This window comes from Dermochelys coriacea, chromosome 11 (assembly GCF_009764565.3).
Source record: "Dermochelys coriacea isolate rDerCor1 chromosome 11, rDerCor1.pri.v4, whole genome shotgun sequence".
Taxonomy (NCBI): domain Eukaryota; kingdom Metazoa; phylum Chordata; order Testudines; family Dermochelyidae; genus Dermochelys; species Dermochelys coriacea.
In genome coordinates this window covers 70,046,848-70,066,679 of record NC_050078.2, presented here as the reverse complement: position 1 = coordinate 70,066,679, position 19,832 = coordinate 70,046,848, and the positions used below count along the sequence as shown (strand labels likewise).

Genomic DNA, 19,832 nt, shown 5'->3' with positions numbered 1-19,832 from the left:
CAGACTCACAATAGTGACCCAGAGCAAAGAGGGCTGCACCAGTGCAGTGACTGCCTCCCCCACCCCCAAGTGTTGGAGGAGTTGTTGCAACCTCACTCTTCACCTATGTCATACAAGAGAGCTGCCCATGTTCTGCTCATTTTCTTCAATTGTTTTTACCTTTGTTCAGTTTTTTGGAGGAGGGATTTTGCTGCTTCAGGGTTGCTCCTCAGAAAGGCTTGATACATGGAGAAGGACTGGAATAACCCGATCACCCCAGAAACAGACTATGGGAATTTTGTCTAAGATCTGGGTAACTCTGCAAGAGTGAGAAGAAACCAGAGCATTGGAGAAGTAAGCCTGGAGGATAATGGAGCTATGCTGATTTATACAAGCTGAGGACCTGGCTCATGCTGATTATTAAGATGTGGGGCATGATCTGTTATCCCTTGCCCTTTTTGGGCATTTGTTTATGGGGAAACCTCTCTCATTTGATGAGGAGATCACACAGATAAACCAGACAGACCAGGGACTGGAGATGTGTTTGAAGGAGATCAGACCAAATGATGTCAGGGCTACCTTCTAGCCTTAAACTCTATGAATCTTCTGCAACCTGCAGTCTCAAAGTGAAGACCAATGAATGCTGCCCGAGTGCCCAACATTCCAGGGCTCACACAGACCACAATGCAAGAGATTACATAAAATTCAGCTTTGTCCTTGTCTTCTCACCTCCTCTTGTCCTGGAAAGGCACAGACTCAAACAGCTCTTTATACTCTGCAATGACAAGTTTTACTTTTTCATCTGCATATTCAAGAAGCAGGTCCCGGGTCTGTAAAGTCAGAACAGAAACAGCAAAAATGTTATGTAAGGCCTTGATCCTCCACTGCATCTGAGCTGCACTCGCTGATTCAGGGCTGCCTGGCCTGAGGGCCAGTTAGAGCTACACAGGAGAATAATGGAATAATACAGACCCTTCAGACTTCCCGATATGTAATACTCACAGAAGTTGTGTGAATGGGCTACATCTGAACAATTGTATTTTGGATTTAATGGTCATTTCCCTCCCCCTCAACCACCCACCCATTATTGTTTGTACTAGACCGAATCTCTTTCTGTTGGCGTGGTATAGTAATGTTCTTTTACAGAGAATATCCATGAAAAACTGCACTACTTCAAAATGGCAGACATAACTTCTTCCATTGTTCTTACATGGGACTTAGGCCATAAGGCTGACCTCAGCTAAGATGGCCTCTATCAAAATAATCATTGCCCATGCAATGAGTATGAAGCCACCTCAGGGAAGATGGTGGCCACCTGTGCCATCAGGAGGCAGACAGGAATACTATGATGACCAAGTGAATGGAGACAGCAGCCATCTTTGTTGAGGCATAGTGTAGCCTTACTCTCAGATACCCTTTTCAAAACGGCCCCCTAACTGAGTGACACTATGGAGGAGGGAGAAGACAGAAAGCTAATATGTCTTTACAATCAGTTCAATCTAAAGAGACCATAGCATTATAATGCCTTAGTCAGAATTCTATTGGCATTACATGATATCAATAGAGGACAGAATTAATGTTTTTTGGGTACCTTACCTCAGTCATTTCCTTACCTTAAGTCTAACAATAATTCTGAATGTCCTGGTTTGTAATACTTTATTAGGTGATAATTACAACAGCCAATAATGTAATTTATCCCAAGTAATTCATATGTACTCTGAACCATACCTCAGTGTGAAGGTAGTTTTTGTCTGGGAATGGGTTTTATGTGATGGAAGCTATCTGAACATAAGCCAGCCTTTCCAAATGTACCACTTCACCTGGCAGCGTTCCATAAGGGCCGGATCCAAATCCCAGTGGAGTCAAATGACTCTTGCATACTTCCATGGACTTTGGCTCAGGCCCTACATGCAACCCCAAAGCTATATTAAAAGATCCAGGATACAAAGTCAAGCACTCAAAGCTAGGAAAAGCCAGAATTAAGGTTGTCTGTGTAACCTTAATTTGCCTCCATCGTACACCTTCTTTATGATATAGTCTTTAAGTTACATGACTGGATACTAGTTTTTCCACAGGCCTCCTGCCTAACTCAGTGAACAAGATGGACAATGCTCACATAATGAATAGCTATTTAATATTTTGCTTTATCCTGATTGTCCAACGTGTGGCCTCATGCCTTATTTCCTGCATACTATTCAAACCCTGCCATGCACAGGTATTAATTTCCCTGTGGGCTTGTCTGTGTTGCTCACCACTATAGTGTTTGAGAGCTTCACAAACATTAAAAATCCCAGTCTCCATCCCCAAGCTCCTCATGCCACCTCAGAGTACCCCCTCATCTCACTCTCGGGCACCTTGTCCTTCTCTCCTTGCCAACCAGTTATAGCTGCCAGCCTGTACGTGCTTTATGCCCAATTACCCTGTTCTCATTGGCTCCAAGCCCTAGACTCCTCGCCCTCCCCAAGCTCTTGTCCCAATCTACTTCCTCTACTACCATGACTCGTGTCCTCTCTGAATTGAGCCAGGTTGCTTCCTGCTCATCTGCCTGGGCATTACCAGGGCACCACTGAAGACAGTGTCCCTGCTTTGAGGACTGGTGCCCAGCACCACAGTGACCTGCAGCAGGAAACATCCAGCTCAACCCCAACAGCTTCAGGATGGAGCACACTCAATTGCTGTGTGGGGATGGTGCATTCACAGTCTGTGAGCGAGCACCAGGAGCTGGAGCATGTTCACTGCAGATGGAATCTTTAGAAAATTTAGCTGCCAAAGCCTCTACTGAGAATGTTCAAGCTGAAATTTTTCAAAGAGTTATAACTCAGCCAAGTTTGGGTGGTTTTCCCAGGGGGAAAAAATCTGAAGGCCCATCCCTCGCACAACCACTCTGCAAATTCCAAGCTCTGCTCCAGAGTGGTGAGGAGCTAGAACTTCTCAACACAATGGGTATAAGAATTTGTTTTGAAATGGGCAAAGGCACCTATTAGTCTCTATTTCTGTTTTTTGGAAATGGCTGATGGGTTTTGCTGTGGGAGATAGGCAGAAAGGAAAATTTCAGCCCAAACGCTTAAGGTCTGTCAAAATTATAAACAGCTGAAAACAGGGTCTTATACTGGAAAGGGTCTGGCAACCTTAAAATATACTATACACTTCCCACTATATAGAGTGTCTTTTTTTTTAAAAAAGGGGATTGTTTTCTTCTCCCACCTCAGTGAAGATTTCTGTAAGCCTTTCCGAGCAGTCTTTATAGTGCATACTGAAGTCTGTAGTGTACGTGCTAAGGGCCACACAGCCATGTGGCTTGAGAACTCGATCCACTTCTTTCATGAACCTCGGCATATCAAACCAGTGGGCAGCTGTAAAAGCAGTAATGAGGTCCACAGAACCATCCTCAAATGGCAGTTCCTCTGCAGGGCACACACTATAAAAGGAAACAGGGAAGATATTTCAAATGGGAAGAAGGAGTCGTCTCTACTGGGGTCTGACATGCATGAAACTTGTCAGGTGTGAACACTGCTGAGAGGAAATGTGGTGTTGTTGAAAATCTGACATTGAAAAGCCTAACTTTTTTGTTCCCTTGGAACCGAAGAGCAGTTTGGCCTAAGAACGTCAGCCCAAGTTTTCAAAATCGGAGCTCCAAAATCCATATTTCGGCATTTAATTAGGAGTGGCCTGATTTTCAGAAGCTGAGCACTTGCAGCTCCTGCCGACTTTCAGATTGAGTCGTGAGTTCTGGGTACTTTGTGAAAAAGCAGACCAAATGTGTTTGAAATCAGGCACCTAGAAATGACTGACCTTGTTTGAAAATGATGGCCTGTATCTGTCCTGTTCATGAAATGCTTGCTTTTTGTGCAAAGGTCAGCACTCTGGATACACCCAAAGGAAAAGCATCCTTTTCTGGAACACTTACTGGTAAGAAACATTTGGGAAGGAGGGAGCTTGTTTGGCTGCCTCGATTTGAGCTTCACTGATGTCTGTTCCAACTACCTTCTCAAAATGAGCTGCAAGTATGCAAGTGCTTTGTCCCGACCCACAACCGACATCCACTGCCAGCCGAACGGGGTGTACTTTCTGAGGAGAGAACAGACACGTCTCAGCAAGTGGAGCACAAATTCTTATGAAGGTCCAAATCATAGTCTTCTTTATGCCCCTGTATATGTACCCAGTCCTAGTCACAGAGTAAAGGCTTTGATTCTCCCGGTAATTAGAGGTTTCAGAGTAGCAGCCGTGTTAGTCTGTATTCGCAAAAAGAAAAGCAGTACTTGTGGCACCTTAGAGACTAACAAATTTATTAGAGCATAAGCTTTCGTGAGCTACAGCTCACTTCATCGGATGCATCCGATGAAGTGAGCTGTAGCTCACGAAAGCTTATGCTCTAATAAATTTGTTAGTCTCTAAGGTGCCACAAGTACTGCTTTTCTTTTTTCAGGTAATTAGAGTAATGTTTGTAGTATCCTATTGGTTTCACTCCTACTGTATTCTATAGGTCTTCTCCACAGTATTCTCAGCCTAGGGCCTGACAGGGTCACTTACCTTTTCTTCCAAGTAGGAGAAGATGACACTTTGGAGATTTTCAGAGGGAGAGAATCTGTATTTCTGATAGGAAACTGCATGATGTCATGCCTCAAACAAACGCACAGCCATGTTCCAGCAAACTGGCACCTAAGGTGATTAGGCAAATTCACTTTGTTACATTAGCCATGTGATAGGTTGGATCACAGAAACCTCCTTGTGACTGCCAACTGATGTGCTTCGACTATCCCCGAGGCTGTTTTCCCTGCCAGCTTATGACTTCAGTGTCCTGATTGGTTTGAGCCAGACATGCTTGCCTGCTGCACAAACAGTGCCAGGTCTGAACCACATCCCCCAACAGCTGCAGGCTTAACTGAAAACAGCTTAAGAAGTGTTCCTGTCTTACCTTTGAAATCTGGGTGTATTTTACTATGCACAAAAAAGAAATTCATTGAAATGTAAGGGAAATTTTCCTGACCATGGGAAAGATTTGTGAACATAAATCATACGAGAAATATCAATTATCTATTCCTCCTCCACCCATTCTAATGGTAGTGTACTCAATTTGCAGCTATTTTTAGTGAACTTAGATTTTCTACAAGCTTACTTCAGTGAAATAACTTTACATTGCTGCAGCAAATACTGAGTTCGGTAGGTCATTTAGTGCGACAGGCAAATGACTTCAAACAAAATGAGAACCAGCTCTTAGCCCAGAACTCATACTGAACTTGAACTCCTTCTTTTAGGGGTAGAAAAAGTCTGGTTCACTTTAACACTACCCCCCCCCGCCGCCCCCCCCAATCTCTGTGCTTTCTGGTTTAAGCCAAGAGTGGAAGTGAAAACAAATATTGACAAAAGGCTGTTCTTGCATTCATGGTCTGGGCAGAACCAAAATCTGGTAATTAAAAGGCTGTACTAATGACAAACAGCTAACAAATGAGTGGCTAAAAAAACTAAAAGGTCGTCAGTCTCTTCTTCTCCTTCACACCCCTCCTTAGGGTCTACCCCTGCCAAATCTGCCAGTGATTGCTGGCTGGAGGGCAGATGGCACTTCCTTTAGCTTTTTCGTTTTCAGATCACACCTACTAACCTTTAAGCACATAAATAATTCCACTGAAGCCATGTTAGTGAAGTTAATCATGTTAAACTGTTAGCAGGATCAGGGCCCTAGACAGTTAGGTGTTTGGGGCAGAACCAGGCCTTTGTATGTGTGTGTTCAATGCCTGGCACAACAGGATGCTACTGGAATATTAAATGCAATCATAATAAACTGTCCGAGAATGTAGTGACTATTGTTCTGTGTTTGTATAGCACCTGGCACAATGAAATTCTGGTCTAAGAGCAGGGTTCCTAGGCACTACGATAATACAAATAATTAATAATACTAATAACCACCAGTTTTAAGGATATCTTCACTGTATGGGGGTGAGTTTCACCCTTAGGTTATGTCTACACTTCGAGCTGGAGGGTTAATGCCCAGCTTGGAGATATACCCCCGCTAGCTCTGATCGAGGTAGTGCACTAATAATAAAGTAATGGTAGCAGCATGAGGAGTGGGAGGGACTAGCTGCCCCAAGATCCCACCTGAGACTCTAGGGACTTACTTGGGGCAGTTAGCTCCTCCCGCTGCTTGTGCTGCCACGGCTGCACTATTTTTAGTGAGCTAGCTCATTCAGAGCTAGCGTGGGTATGTCTCCTCAAGCTGGGAATCGGCCCCTCCCCCAGCTCAAAGTGTAGACATACCAATAGTGGTGAATGCAAAATCCTGCATGTCTGATAATTTAACACCCATCTGAAAGAAGGAAGAACAAAATCATTGTAATCCAAGACTTCTCTGAAAAATGCAGTTAGTAATTGACTCTCTGCCCCAAACTAAATTGAGTGGGAGGTCAAATAACTAGAAACCCCTCTTGAAGCAACAGAAGTTGGTCCAATAAAATATATTGCCTCACCCACCTTGTCTGTCTAATATTCTGGGACTCACACAGCTACAAGAAGACTGCATATTCTTGAAGCTCTGTCAATATATCCCAGTTCCTTCTCTGATTTATAGGAAAGTTGCTCCCTCTACTGCCCAATGAAGTAGGAGCAATATCTACTCATTTCGACCGACCGTAAGGGCTTGTCAACACATTGAAATTGTATCACTTTAACTTTACTGATACAGTTACTGCTGTACAACTGGCCGAGAGGTTGTCATAACAGATCAACTCATTGGTTAGCCTCGTTCAGTCTGCTGCCTTCAGAAGTGGACAGTACCCAATGCTTCAAAGGAGACATCCTCAGTAGTGATCCCACCAGCAGCACTGTGCTATACTGCACAGTGCAATGTGGGGAATCTCTTTCTGGTGCCTCCAGGGGATTGTTCCTGAAGTGTGAGATAAATTATCCATCACACGCCTGGTCTCCTTGGGCAGTCACTGAGTCCTGTGGAAGATGAATGCAAAGCACAGTCAGGCTGAGTTTGGAGCATTGTGCAGGCACTTTAGACACATGTAAACAGCTACAGAAGGTGCCCACCAGTGGAAAATCAGGCTCACATACTTTGTCTCACTGCACTGCTGCAGCAGTGAATCCCAGTGACTGCAGACTGTGTAGTTGGTTCCAAATGTCCCACCCTTTAGTTTTGTTGAGTGTCCCCTTTGTATTGTGCAATGGGCTGGTGGCGGGATGGAAGGGACAGATTTTCATTCACCCTTTAGAATTTCTAATACCTAAATTAAAAGCAAAATCACTGATGTCTGAACATGTTAGAGACAAATCCTCAGTCGGTAAAAACCACTGTAGCTTGGCCAGAGTCAGAGTTATAACAGTTTACATATAAAGTCAATGAAGGTACATTGATTTATACCTGAAGTCAGAGCTCTAACTTACAGCAGCTGAGGATCTGTCACTTCCAATTCAGTAAAGTACTAGCCAATGTTCTTAGGTCCATTATTATCCAGCAAAGCACTTAAGCCCCTGTTTAATTTTAAGGATATACTTAAGTCTCATTGAAGCCGATGGGACTTCAGCATGCATCTGAAGATAAGCATGGACTTAAAGTGCTTTGCTAATAAGGTAGGACTGCTGAATCAAAACTTTATTGCTCAGGTTTCCAGAAAAATAACGGACAGCTGAGTATATTTCTCTTTGTTAATTTTATTTGATCTCACCCTTCTCCACCTACTAGACAGAAGCTCTAATTAGCGAAGGCCCATTAGGTGTCCTGCAAAATCTCTCCAGACTTTGACTTTGAAGTTGGGTACACAAGGAACTGCCCATCTGGAGCGTACATCACTCAGCGTAAGGTGTGCACAGTCCTCTCACAACTACCTGCTATTGGGAGTTCTCTTTCTTTTGGGTGTAACCCGTCTGCCAGGGTGTTGACACCAGCAACAAGCATTGGGTTCAAAAAGCTAGGAGTCCCTCTTCAAACTGGCAAAAACCATTGGCTCAAGCCCCATCCAGAGTTTCTGGGATCACTAAATACTTTCCCTAGGTATCCTCGATAGGGAACCATTCTCCACTGCGGGCAGTGGGCCTGGATTTGAAACAAGGAAAACGTTAGGGGAAAGTAGTGTGAACGATTCACCCTCATGTCCAAGTGCCCCCTTGTGGTCACTCCAGGGTTAAGGTCTCATTTCCTCTCTTGGGCCTCTGAGGACTCCACCACAGGCTCCCCGGTCTCAATAATACCCATCCTTGGGGTCGGTTTATAATTAAAACAAGCTGAAAATAATCCATAACAAGATAACATAACAATGTTTATCACATTTATAATTCATTTATCACACCCAGCGCACATAGTCCTTAAAATCCCATTGCCTATAACCCATCAGCCTAGCACATACCATGCTCTGGTGTCTTATACTGGGCCCAAGCCCTTCTTTGGCCCTCTCCCATCCTTTGGCCAGGACAGCCACCTCAGCCCTTCCAGCCAGAGTGCAGCCCTGCTCTCCCCAGCGGGAACCCCACAGCCTCTCGGCTGGGAGGCGCTCACCCTCACTAGAAGAGCATCCATCACTCGCCTGCTCCGTTAGCCTTTTCCTGCTCTCCAGTGTTCAAATATTGGCACGAAAGCCCTTCCGCTGCTCCCCTGCCTTCAGCTGTCTGGCCCTTGGCCCCAGCTCTCCAGCATAGAGATGTCAGTGGGAAAGCTCCCCTTCTGTCTTCGGCCCTGGCTCTCAGCTTGGGGAGACCATCTGGCAAAAGCCTCTGCTCCTTTCCAGCCTTCCTCCAGGAACCTCTTCCCTGGCTGATTCTCCCTGATCCTTTATAACCCCAGGTGCTGCCTTGCCCTCTTAATGGCTAACCTGGGAACCCCTGTGCTGACACAGGGGAGCAGGACATACCTCATTTAAGAGGGCCAGCCACCCTATGACACACAGCAACAATACATTTACATGAATGATAAATAAAAACCTTCCCCCCAGGAACTGTGCCAGTAGCCCAATACCAGCTCCCCAGCCACCAGGAATGAATAACCAATAGGTGAACATCCTTTACTACATCACTTCCTCCTTTCCCATCCACTAACCCCCACTTCTGGGTTTGTGTCAGGGGGTAGCGTGATCTCGGGGCACTCGGACAAGCCTGTCTCCGGTCTCTTGGGAAGTGCTGTCTGGTCCTAACCTGAGGCGCCACCACTTATTCCAGCCAATTCTGAGTTTGTAGCTAGGCTGACTTCCCAAAGTATCACTGGAGGAGTTCTCGGGGGAAGGCTTCGGCAAATGTAGCTGTACGTCTCTCATTTCACCAGCAGATGGGGACAGAGAGCGCCTTCCACTCTGGAGCCTCTGTTCACTTGCAATTCTGAGTAAAGAGCTTGTGCCGGGGTGGCCAAATTTACTGATCTTCCAAGTAAACCTTCAACGTACAATATACAACAACCTTGAGAAATTCCAGAGCCAGGGCGCACCTGCCGGGGCTTGGGGCTTGAGTCCTGAGGGAGGGGCCTGCCAGCTCGGGGCTTCAGGCATAGGCGCCGACTCCGTGGTTGCTCCGGGGCTGGAGCACCCACAGGGAAAAATTGGTGGAAGCTCTGCACCCACCGGCAGCTCCCCGCCCCCCCCCACCCCAGCTCACCTCCGCATCCTGCTTCTCCCCCCTCCCTCCCAGTGCTTGCACCACGGAACAGCTGTTTCGTGCGGCAAGCCTGGGAGAGGCAGGGTGGGCATTTGGGGAGGGATCCAATAGGGGCAGGGAGGGAGCAGAATCGGGGTGGGGGGGCACGAACTCACACTGGTGCCAACAAAAGTTGGCTCCTGTGGCTTCAGGCCCGCTCCTGCTTAAGCCCCGAGCCCCAGCAGGTGTGCCCCACAGGGCTGAAGGCTCAAGATCCCCCACCCTGCTGGCCAGAAGCCCCTACCCCACCACCCTGCTGCAAGGCAGAGGTCTTGAGCTTCCCCACCGCCGGTTTGGTAGGTGGAGAATGGGGTGGGGGGAACGTGGGGGGCTCCATGAGCTGCACTTTAATGATAAAAGTGCTGCATGTGACTTGCGAGCCACAGTTTGGCCACCCGGCTTATGCAGACAAATCAGCTCTGTGGTAATTCTTCCCTTTGTTCACCAAGAGATGGGAGAAGAGAGTGCTTTCCCCTCCAGAATTACAGGCCGCTGGGCTTACATATGCTTAATAGTTTACTGATCTTAGGCAAATGGGACCCTATCCAATGCCCATCACAGCCAATGAAACAACTCCCATTAATCATTGGCTTGGGCCCAGGGCCAGATTAACCCATAGGCTAATAAGGCTATAGTCTTAGGCCCTCCTATTTTTAGGCCCTACTGTAGGCCCTCCATTCCATATTGAAGCTGAGCGATGGTAGCGGGACCATGGGAATTTTTTTGTCTCATTAGATATTGCTTTGTACAAATTAATTTATCAAGATTGTGAATTTAATTAATGGTGGTTGTGATTTTGTCTTTGTGGGCTAAGTAAGTGTTTGTAGGCCCAAGCCATATTGAATTTTGTACACAGTAGGCCTACGCTGGCCAATAGAAACCATGTCAAAGAAAGGAGGATGGCAGAAATTGAAGGAGACCAAAGAAAGACGGCAAAGACAAGATGTAGTGCTGAAAGGAACTCCTTCTCTCCTAACGTTTTTGCCTCCTACTAAGTCTGGTGGGGAGGAAGTCCACATACCAGCCCAAGTGAACCTGCTGCACCTGTGCCTGATGAAAAGGAACAGCCTCCTATGACTTCTCTAGCTGCAGTCTCACCCTACTCCTCTCAAGTCTTTCCCAGTGATAGTAATACAAATCTATCCTTCTCCAGCGATCCAGGCGACTGGGACATGACTTCTCAAGATCTCATGGCATATTAGACTGAGAAAGGCCCACAGAAATGCCAAAATTTAGATGCTGACTTTTCATTGACAAAGCAAGAGTACACCAATCAGAATTGTTATCTGACCAAATCAATGTTTGAATATGCAAAGCCTAACAAACAGATTGGCAAGCGAGAATGGCTCATCTATTCACCTTCCAAGAAGAAAGTGTACTGTTTTTATTGCCATCTGTTTTCTGATTCCAAAAAGTAGGGAATGTTCTGCAAAGGTGTCAGTGATTGGAAGAATTACTGCATACATTACCAATCATGCAATGATTGAGCAGCATTAGAATCATAGAATCATAGAATATCAGGGTTGGAAGGGACCTCAGGAGATCATCTAGTCCAACCCCCTGCTCAAAGCAGGACCAATCCCCAATTTTTGCCCCAAATGGCCCCCTCAGGGATTGAACTCACAACCCTGGGTTTAGCAAGCTAATGCATTCATTGTCAGTTAGCAGCTACCATGCCTGAAAGAAAGTTAGTGGCAGCATTCAGAGTAGCAGCCGTGTTAGTCTGTATTCGCAAAAAGAAAAGGAGTACTTGTGGCACCTTAGAGACTAACAAATTTATTTGAGCATAAGCTTTCGTGAGCTACAGCTCACTTCATCGGATGCATTTGGTGGAAAATACAGTGGGGAGATTTATATACACACACAGAGAACATGAAACAATGGGTTTTATCATACACACTGTAAGGAGAAAAGGAGTATTTGTGGCACCTTAGAGACTAACAAATTTATTAGAGCATAAGCTTTCGTGAGCTACAGCTCACTTCATCGGATGCATCCGATGAAGTGAGCTGTAGCTAACAAAAGCTTATGCTCTAATAAATTTGTTAGTCTCTAAGGTGCCACAAATACTCCTTTTCTTTTTGCGAATACCGACTAACACGGCTGCTACTCTGAAACTGTAAGGAGAGTGATCACTTAAGATGAGCCATCACCAGCAGCAGGGGGGGGAAAGGAGGAAAACCTTTCCTGGTGACAAGCATTTTTTTTGACTGGCATGCTCATCAAGGCCCTGATACAAGGCCCACTGAAGTCAATGGGAATCCTTCCACTGACTGTCATGGGCTTTGGATCAACTCCAAAGGGACACTGCAGTGAACACAAGTATAGTCCCAACTCAAAGCACTGGCACATACTAGTAGGGTTTATTCATGCATTTAAGGAAATGAAAGACAGGAAACCTACAAACTTGATTAAGTTCTAACTGCTTATCTATAGCTGCTATGGACTTTGATTTTCTCTTGTGTTTACATCAGCTCCTGGATGTTAGATTCTCAAGGACTATGAACCTTTGGCAAAAATAGTAAACCAATGGCATCCAGAAAACTACAGCTGTTTGGATATTATTTCCTTGTTCCTGCCCTGTCTCAATCATCTCTCTCTCACACACCTTTTCAACAAGCTGTCATCATAGATCAAGGACAATGCCTAGATTAGAGTCATTGGGCCAAATACTCAGCTGATGTAAAATACCATAGTTACACTGGCAGTAAATGCTATTCTGTTTTACATCCATAGACAACGTTCCCTTCGACTCTTAGCACACTGCCATAAAATGAGCCAATGAATCAAAGTAGGGGGCATGTACTGAACTGTGTAAGCTTGGCTTAGTGCATTACATTCTAACATTTCTGTGAAGCAGGCCCACTCTGTGTGAATAAGTCTTTAATCAACAACTAAATATAAAAGACGGTCTTTACATTTGATCAGCAGAATGGATTGGCCCCAGGGTCCAGTGTAGTTCATCTGCTGCACACCCTCCTACCAGACATACTGATCCATTTCTAACAGCTATCAGCCATACCACTTTGTCCATTTTTATGGCTAAGACCCGAGGCAAAGATTTTTACATTAAGCTGCAGTAGTGAGACTGGTCTGAACAGTATAGAGTTTGTCAGAATTGACAGTCCACTTGGGATTTAATGGCATTTATTGCCTCTTTAATTTTAAAATGAATATATTTATAGGGTTGGACTCTCAGCCGATGTAAATTGGCATATGCCTTCTAATGAATCATGTTTACTCCTTATAAATAGAAAATTAATTCTCATGTATTGCATTTGACTATGGCTGTGCTATAAGCCCATAGGCTATCATTCTTCTGGGCTTGTCAGTTGCCTCATAGAGGTGCCTTAAAAGTCTTAACGAGTTCTCCATTCTCTCTAATCCTGAGACATTTAATCTTCCTCTAATCACAGCTCCCTTTAACAAAGTTGCAGGGCCTGACTGACCACTGAGTTACAGCAGTTTATACCATTGCACCGCCACTGGGGCTGAGGCATCCCCTGGAGATATACTAGCATGAAACTTGTGGTTCTATAGATTCAAACATTCTGAGGCTAGAAGGGGCCATTATGATTATCTGACCTCCCCTAGCATTGTCTGACCTGCATCTCACAGGCCACAGAATTTCACCCAGTGATTCCTGCATTAAGTCCAAGAACACAGGGCGGGACTAAAGAATGTCTTTTAGAAAGACATCACATTTTGATTTAAAGTCTCTAAGTGATGGAGAAATGACCCATCCCTTGGGAAGGTTAATTACCCTCTCTGTGGTAAATCAGGCCCTTAGATTGTATTTGCACGTTGCTCAGTCTGGGTCACCTTTTAATACAAGCTCATTCAAAATGTTTCCAGTAATCTGCTGTAGCCCTAATAAATGAATGCCAACCTTAGATACACAAGTTCTGAAACCACCTGATTAACTATGGTTTATAATGGAGGCTGTTTTTATAGAAAAAAGTGTAGATGGACACATTCTTGTCTAAACATCCGTATCTGCCCTATGATAATAAGTCTCTCTCTCACACACACTGCCGTGTATCTTTGCAATCAGACAGAGGGATTATTCTGTGATACAAAATGAGTTATTAGTGGCATTGATTGGACTAACACTTGGCATTCCCTGTATTGCAATTAATTTCCAGGGGATAGGATTTGGAAACCGAGGAATGCTCTTACTCAGTGATATTACCTCAATTTGCCAGTGCTGGAAAATATTTACTGAGGTTTTAAATGAATACACTGGATGTATATCTCTTCCTTAATTCTTAGTCCTCAAAAATCAAGGTAACTGAATGATCATTTGAGCCCTGGCTTCCTGTACAAAGGACAGTAAATCTAGGGAGAAAACCCAGTGGGACAGAATAGAAGGGCCTGGCAGTAATGCTGGACATGATTCCTTCACCTTTATAGTCCCCCACCCTTGCCAAGAATGGTTCTAGGTAACAACATGACTGGTGACTTCCATTCAGCCATTCTCTATTCCCCACAGCTGGACACAGGATACTGGACAAGGGGATCTGATACAGTGTGACTATTCTAAATTCCTATGTTTATATAATCTTCTTTGAGTTGTTTGATTTTTTACTCCAGGACATGTTCCTAAAAGCTTAGTTCACATTTTAGTAACGCTGCTGCATATGTCACAGCCTATTTGTGCATCGGTGCATGATTCTTCAAGGCTGTGCTTTGCATTGTCTACCAAGAACGGCTATCAGCAGGAGTAAGTGTGGCATCCCAGATGTTCTACTGATCGTTTCAGAACGCACAGCACCAGAACATTTCCACTTATTTACCCACCTTTGCAAAAACCTTTAGCAAGGCTGTATAAACACTGACCAGAACTAGATAAATTCATGGAAGATAGCCACTGATGAATCCTCCTATCCTATCCTATTAGCCAGGATGGTGTCCCTGTTTGCCAGAAGCTGGGAATGGGCGACAGGGGAATGTATCACTTGATGATGACCTGTTCTGTTCATTTGCTTTGGGGCACCTGGCATTGCCCACCATCAGAAGACAGGATACTGGGCTAGATGGACCTTTGGTCTGACCCACTATGGCTGTTCTTATGTTCTAATTGTATTTTGTGGGGAGGGGGGAGGGGCGAGAATTTCCTTTCACTAGTATTAAATTTGAGCCTCACAATTAAAATTTTCTCTTCCACTCAGGTCAATTATTCAGTGCACATGGAAGAAAATTTGCCAGAGCATGTTGCATTTTAACAAAAGAGAGATTGCAAAAAGAGTTAATGGCTTGGCATAAGGAGGTAAATGATCTCTCACTGCACCATACTGAAAGAAACAGACAGCACACTGCCATAAGAGACAATGTGAGGCTTGCTTCAAGAATCTTCCAGAGGGCAGTTACTATAAAATATCCATCTTCCTACAGCATGAATCACAATCCCTGCTTTCCAGATGCTTTGAGAGCCAATGCGGAGGTTAGCAGCTGCATCCCTCTGCTGTTGATTGCCTCCAGACTTTGAGAACTAGTCTGGCAGTTTGATCCACACAATTAGTTAATCAATTTACGGCTTGGTTTGGTGGAAAAAGTAAGGACCTGATCCAGAGTCAGTGGGAGTCTTACCACTGACTTCACTGGCCTTTAGAATTGGGCTCTAGTGCATTAGCACAGGAGACACTGGTTCAAGGGTGACACTGATGACTGGGCCCTTTCTGTCCGAGGCCACAAAAGGTTAGAGGAGACACATTTATACTCCAGCGATGCAGGGGAGGAATAATGAGGGTATAAAAGCACAGGCCCCGACTGGGAAAAGGTCTCTTGAATCAGTAAAAGTATTACTAGTGTCTCTGGTCTGCGCTGTTCCTAAAAGGTGAGCCATCAAAATTATTTACACTTCAAATTGATAAGGCCATGTAGTGTGCAATAAAAAGGAGGAAATGGTAAAAGTTTGTTCCCCTCATGCATCATTTGCAGATGGGAAGAAGCACCCTGTGGGTCATTTAAAGCATGATATGTAATGAGCTCTGCAATATTTCAGCTTATCTTTATTATTTGCTTTTATGATCCCACTATGGCTCACATGCGGTTCTTCTGAGACTGCTTGCTTTTTCTTTTGTTCTTGAACAGGGGGAAAAAAACTTAGGAAGATTTATTAGCATGAGAAAGAGCAAAGGAATTTGAAACGTCTCATTTTAGTTGGGTATTTTTATATAGTTCAGTTTCTGTCTAAAGGGCAACAGTTTAAATTGATAGAGAATGTATTCCCCAGGTTTCTGAGTAATGTTAAAGACTTCTACAATGGTGGAAAGTCTCTTTGGCAGAGAAACGAATCAACAAATCAAGGATTTTTCGGTTCACTAGAGCCCATCCAATTGTTATTATTTGCATTACAATAGTGCCTAGATGTCTGAACTGTCATGGCTGGGTATACAGGCCCTGCCCCAACAAGTCCATAATCTATTCAACACACAACTGGTGCATGTGTTGGGGGAATCAGAGGCACAGACAAACCATGGGACTTGCCCATGGCCACAAAGCTGGTCAGTGGCCATGAACAGAACAAAGGTGTCTCAAGTCCTGGTCCAGTGTCGTGCCTGCTGGACCATACTGCCTCCAATTATTCACTGCAAGTAAATTATTATTGTTCATTCTGTACATTACTGTAGAACCTAGGGGCCAAACCCGAGATAAAAGCCTTTGTACTAGGTGCTGTACAAACACGAGGTAAGAAACAGTCCCTGCCCCAAAATGGAAGGTTATATTACCTCTGTAGTTGGCACTGGTAGAGTACGGTGTCCAGTTCTGGGGTTTACAATTCAAGAAGGATGCTGATCAATTTGGGAGGGTTCAGAAAAGAGCCAGAAGAATGATTAAAGAATTGGAAAACATGTCTGATAGTGATAGGTTCCAGGAACTCATCTGGTTTAGCTTCACAAAGAGCAGATGTAAACAGGTCACTGATCATAGTTTAACTACCTACAATGGGAACAAATATTTAATAATGGGGCCTTAATCTAGCAAAGATATGACAAGAATGAATAGCTGGAAACTGAAGCTAGACAAATTCAGATGGAAATGAAGTGCAAATATTTAGCAATGAGGGTAATTAACCATTAGAACTTACCAGGGGTGGTGGTGGATTTGCCATCACCGGTAAATTTAAAATCAAGATTGGAAGGTTTTTTAAAGGACATGCTCTAGTTCAAACATGAATTAATTCAGGGAAGTTCTATGGCCTTTGTAATGGAGGTGGTCACAGTTGATGATCCATGAGGTCTGCTACAGAACCAGAAATTGAGCCCAAATCTCCCAAGTTCCAGTCCTCTGCTTTAACCCACAAGAGTAACCTTCCTCTCTGTTACCTACCACATTTAGCCTCTTTATCTGTTTATGAATGTGTCGCAAGCTGCTTACAAGTTTCATTTGATATTTGAAGTTATCCGCTGAGTAATTTTTGCAATTCATTGTGACTATTTGATGTCCAATATTGGACATGTAGATCACATGTTACTGCCTTGTTTCCCTCATGGGATGAACGTGTCTCCTAGAATTAGGCTTCCAGTACAAATACTCACATTTGCCTTCCTAGTCTGTCAATCTAGTACTTCTCTAGTGGTTAGCTGATTCCTGCCACTCATACTCCAACTGTGATGCAGAAGATATTTCATTGCATGTATATCCCTTATTGATCCCAATGGGCCAGATTCTGATACCTGTTGTATTAATTTAGATGGGTCCGAAGAGTTAAAATTGTTAACAATTTTGTTAACAATGACTCTGAAGCTTTAAAATATTAAACAAAGTTTGGAGCTGGGTAGACAGCGAGCTCAGCGTGCTTAGTACCATGGTGAACACATTTAAAAATCCTTTTTTAACCTTTAATTAAATATACAGAAAAGAAAGATAAACAGCTACAGTAGCTGAAGTGTAAACTATTAAATAAGGCTTTCATCATAACAACATCCCTTGTTCCCTTTAGAAGGGGAAAAAAAACCCTTGTTTGACCATCTTTTCATTGGTATTGGAGATAATAATAAGCGTCTTTTCTGGGGAAAAGAGAAGAGAGCTGAGATGGGCTGAGCTCTCATTACCCTAACTCATGCTGGGTAGCACCATACTCGTAGTCCCGGTGACTTCAGTAGGATTATTGGTTTAACATGAATTAGGGTATCAGAACCTGCCCCTTACACTGCAAAGAAGAGTGAATGGGACTGTACTGAGTGGCTTTCTACAAATGATTGGTTGTTTCTTATGCTGTATGCACAGAGTACGCCGTCTGTGGACGTTACCTTGGAAACGTCTGTGATCTTTGAAGTTTCTCTTATGTGCAGCACTGTCTGCAGTCTTGTCACTTGAGTTTGCAGAACAAGAATCCCTGTCCATAATTCCTGGCTCGGCAGTACAGAGACAGAACTGGGTCTGTGAAGAGAGTGAAGAGCGCAGATACTGCAAAGCACTTCACGGCGACTCACAGCCCATCCATAGTTTAACAGCCATATTTTCATCTGCTTACCATAAACGTTCATACGGTATTTAGAAATCCGAGCCGGCTCCGATCCTCTTCGCTTTGACACCTTGTTTAGGTTTATTCAGACGATACCCTGGCTTCAGAGACAAGCCTCCCTCATTTAGGCCCTTTCTGTCACGGGGTAGCTGGTCCCTGCAGATGGACGAAGCTCAGTGCCCCCAGGACCAGAGCAGGTGACTCCAATCCAGCCAATTAAAGAGGGACGAGCTACACCTGGGCCTATAAAGGGCTGCTGGGCCAGAGGAAGGACTGAGACAGGCCAAGCCCTGGGGAGTGAAGACCACAGCAGAGCAGAGTTAGCTCCTGTGGTGGGTCCCTGGGGCCAGGGGCTCAGGGAAGCAGCCCCATGGCTGCTGCTTCAGGAAGGGAGAAGAGGCAACAGAGGGCAGGGAATGTCCTCGAGCTGGAATGCCAGAGACTCCTGGGCAGGGTGGCCCTGAAGCCTGGGGCCAAGGATGGAGTTTTCTGCTTGTTTGATAACCTCTGTTAAAGAAATAAACCTCCTTGACTGAGACTGGGTGTGGCAGTGCATGCTTTGGAGCCAGGGAGAAGCTCCAGCCCTGGTGACCGGCCCAAACCCTGTAGACGTTGACAGCTCAGCTCCACTCCTCTTCAGGAAAACGGAACCAACTGTGCCCTCTCTGCAGCTCTGCCATGTGTTGTTAAAGAATCACCCGGCTTCATTTATACATCTTCTGGGGTCTGCCCTGATAGTCCTCCACATGGCACCAAGGTCATCCGGTCACCACGTCCAGCTGAACTGAAGGGCCTGTCTTCCATTCTCACCGTCTGCTGCTTGGGACAAGGTGCATCACCCCTCCTTCCAGACTCTCTCGTTCCTAAGACTTCCAAGATGTTGTATGCTTCTGATTCACCTCTTCCTTCTTCCACTACTTTTCCATTGCCTCCTCCGGGGACTCTTCCTCTACTGCTCTCCCACTCCCTGCAGGAATCCCTACGGCAGCCTGTCCTCTGCTCCCTTTCCACTTCATCCCTTGGTGACCTCATCTGCTCCCACAGCTTTAACTATGACTTCTCTGGGGACAGTTTACAAGTCTGCATCTCCATCTTTATACCGTTCAGTCGTATTTCTCTGAATCTCCCTGACATCTCACTCTGGATGTAACAACACCAACTCACCTGAGCATTGAACCTAAGCCTTCCCCCGCCAGGGCCGGCTCCAGCTTTTTTGCCACCCCAAGTGGTGAAAAAAAAAAAACCCGATTGAGCTGCCGCCGAAGTGGAAGGGAGGGAACGAAGGACCAGCCGCTGAAGCCCGGACATGCCACCCCAATAACTGACGGAGTGCCGCCCCTTTCTATTGGCCGCCCCAGGTACCTGCTTCCTTCGCTGGTGCTTGGAGCCGGCCCTGCCCCCTGCTCTTCATCCTGCTCCCTTGGCATGTAAGTTAGCAACCTTGCTGTAGCATGGTCCAGTGGGTAGGGCCCCAGACTGAGAGTCGGCAGACTTGGGCTCTGCCACTGACTTGCTGTGTGATCTTGAGAAAGCTTCTGAACATCTGTTTCCCCATCTGCAAAATGAGGCTAGGGGCACACAGCTCCCTTTGTAACTCAGACTGAGATCTGTGAATCATATCATAACTGAGTATTATATACCGGCACATCAAATTCCAGTACGCTATTACATCTGAATTTCTTTAGATGCGCGGAAGCAATGTGTAGCAGCAGTGTTTTCTGTCGATTCCTTCCTTTCATCTCTTTCTTTTGGTGGAACAGACAAAATT

The 19,832-nt window shown here is 45.0% G+C and overlaps 1 protein-coding gene across 1 annotated transcript; it reads right to left on the bottom strand.

The window, feature by feature from the left end:
- Nucleotides 1-155: 155 nt before the first annotated feature.
- LOC119863163 (putative methyltransferase DDB_G0268948) lies at nucleotides 156-4,694 on the bottom strand. The gene is given in 6 exon segments (XM_038420980.2): nucleotides 156-266; nucleotides 268-298; nucleotides 709-809; nucleotides 3,184-3,397; nucleotides 3,887-4,047; nucleotides 4,510-4,694. Coding segments are annotated over 6 exon segments (729 nt in total). The 5' UTR covers nucleotides 4,621-4,694.
- Between the last annotated feature and the right edge of the window lie 15,138 nt (nucleotides 4,695-19,832).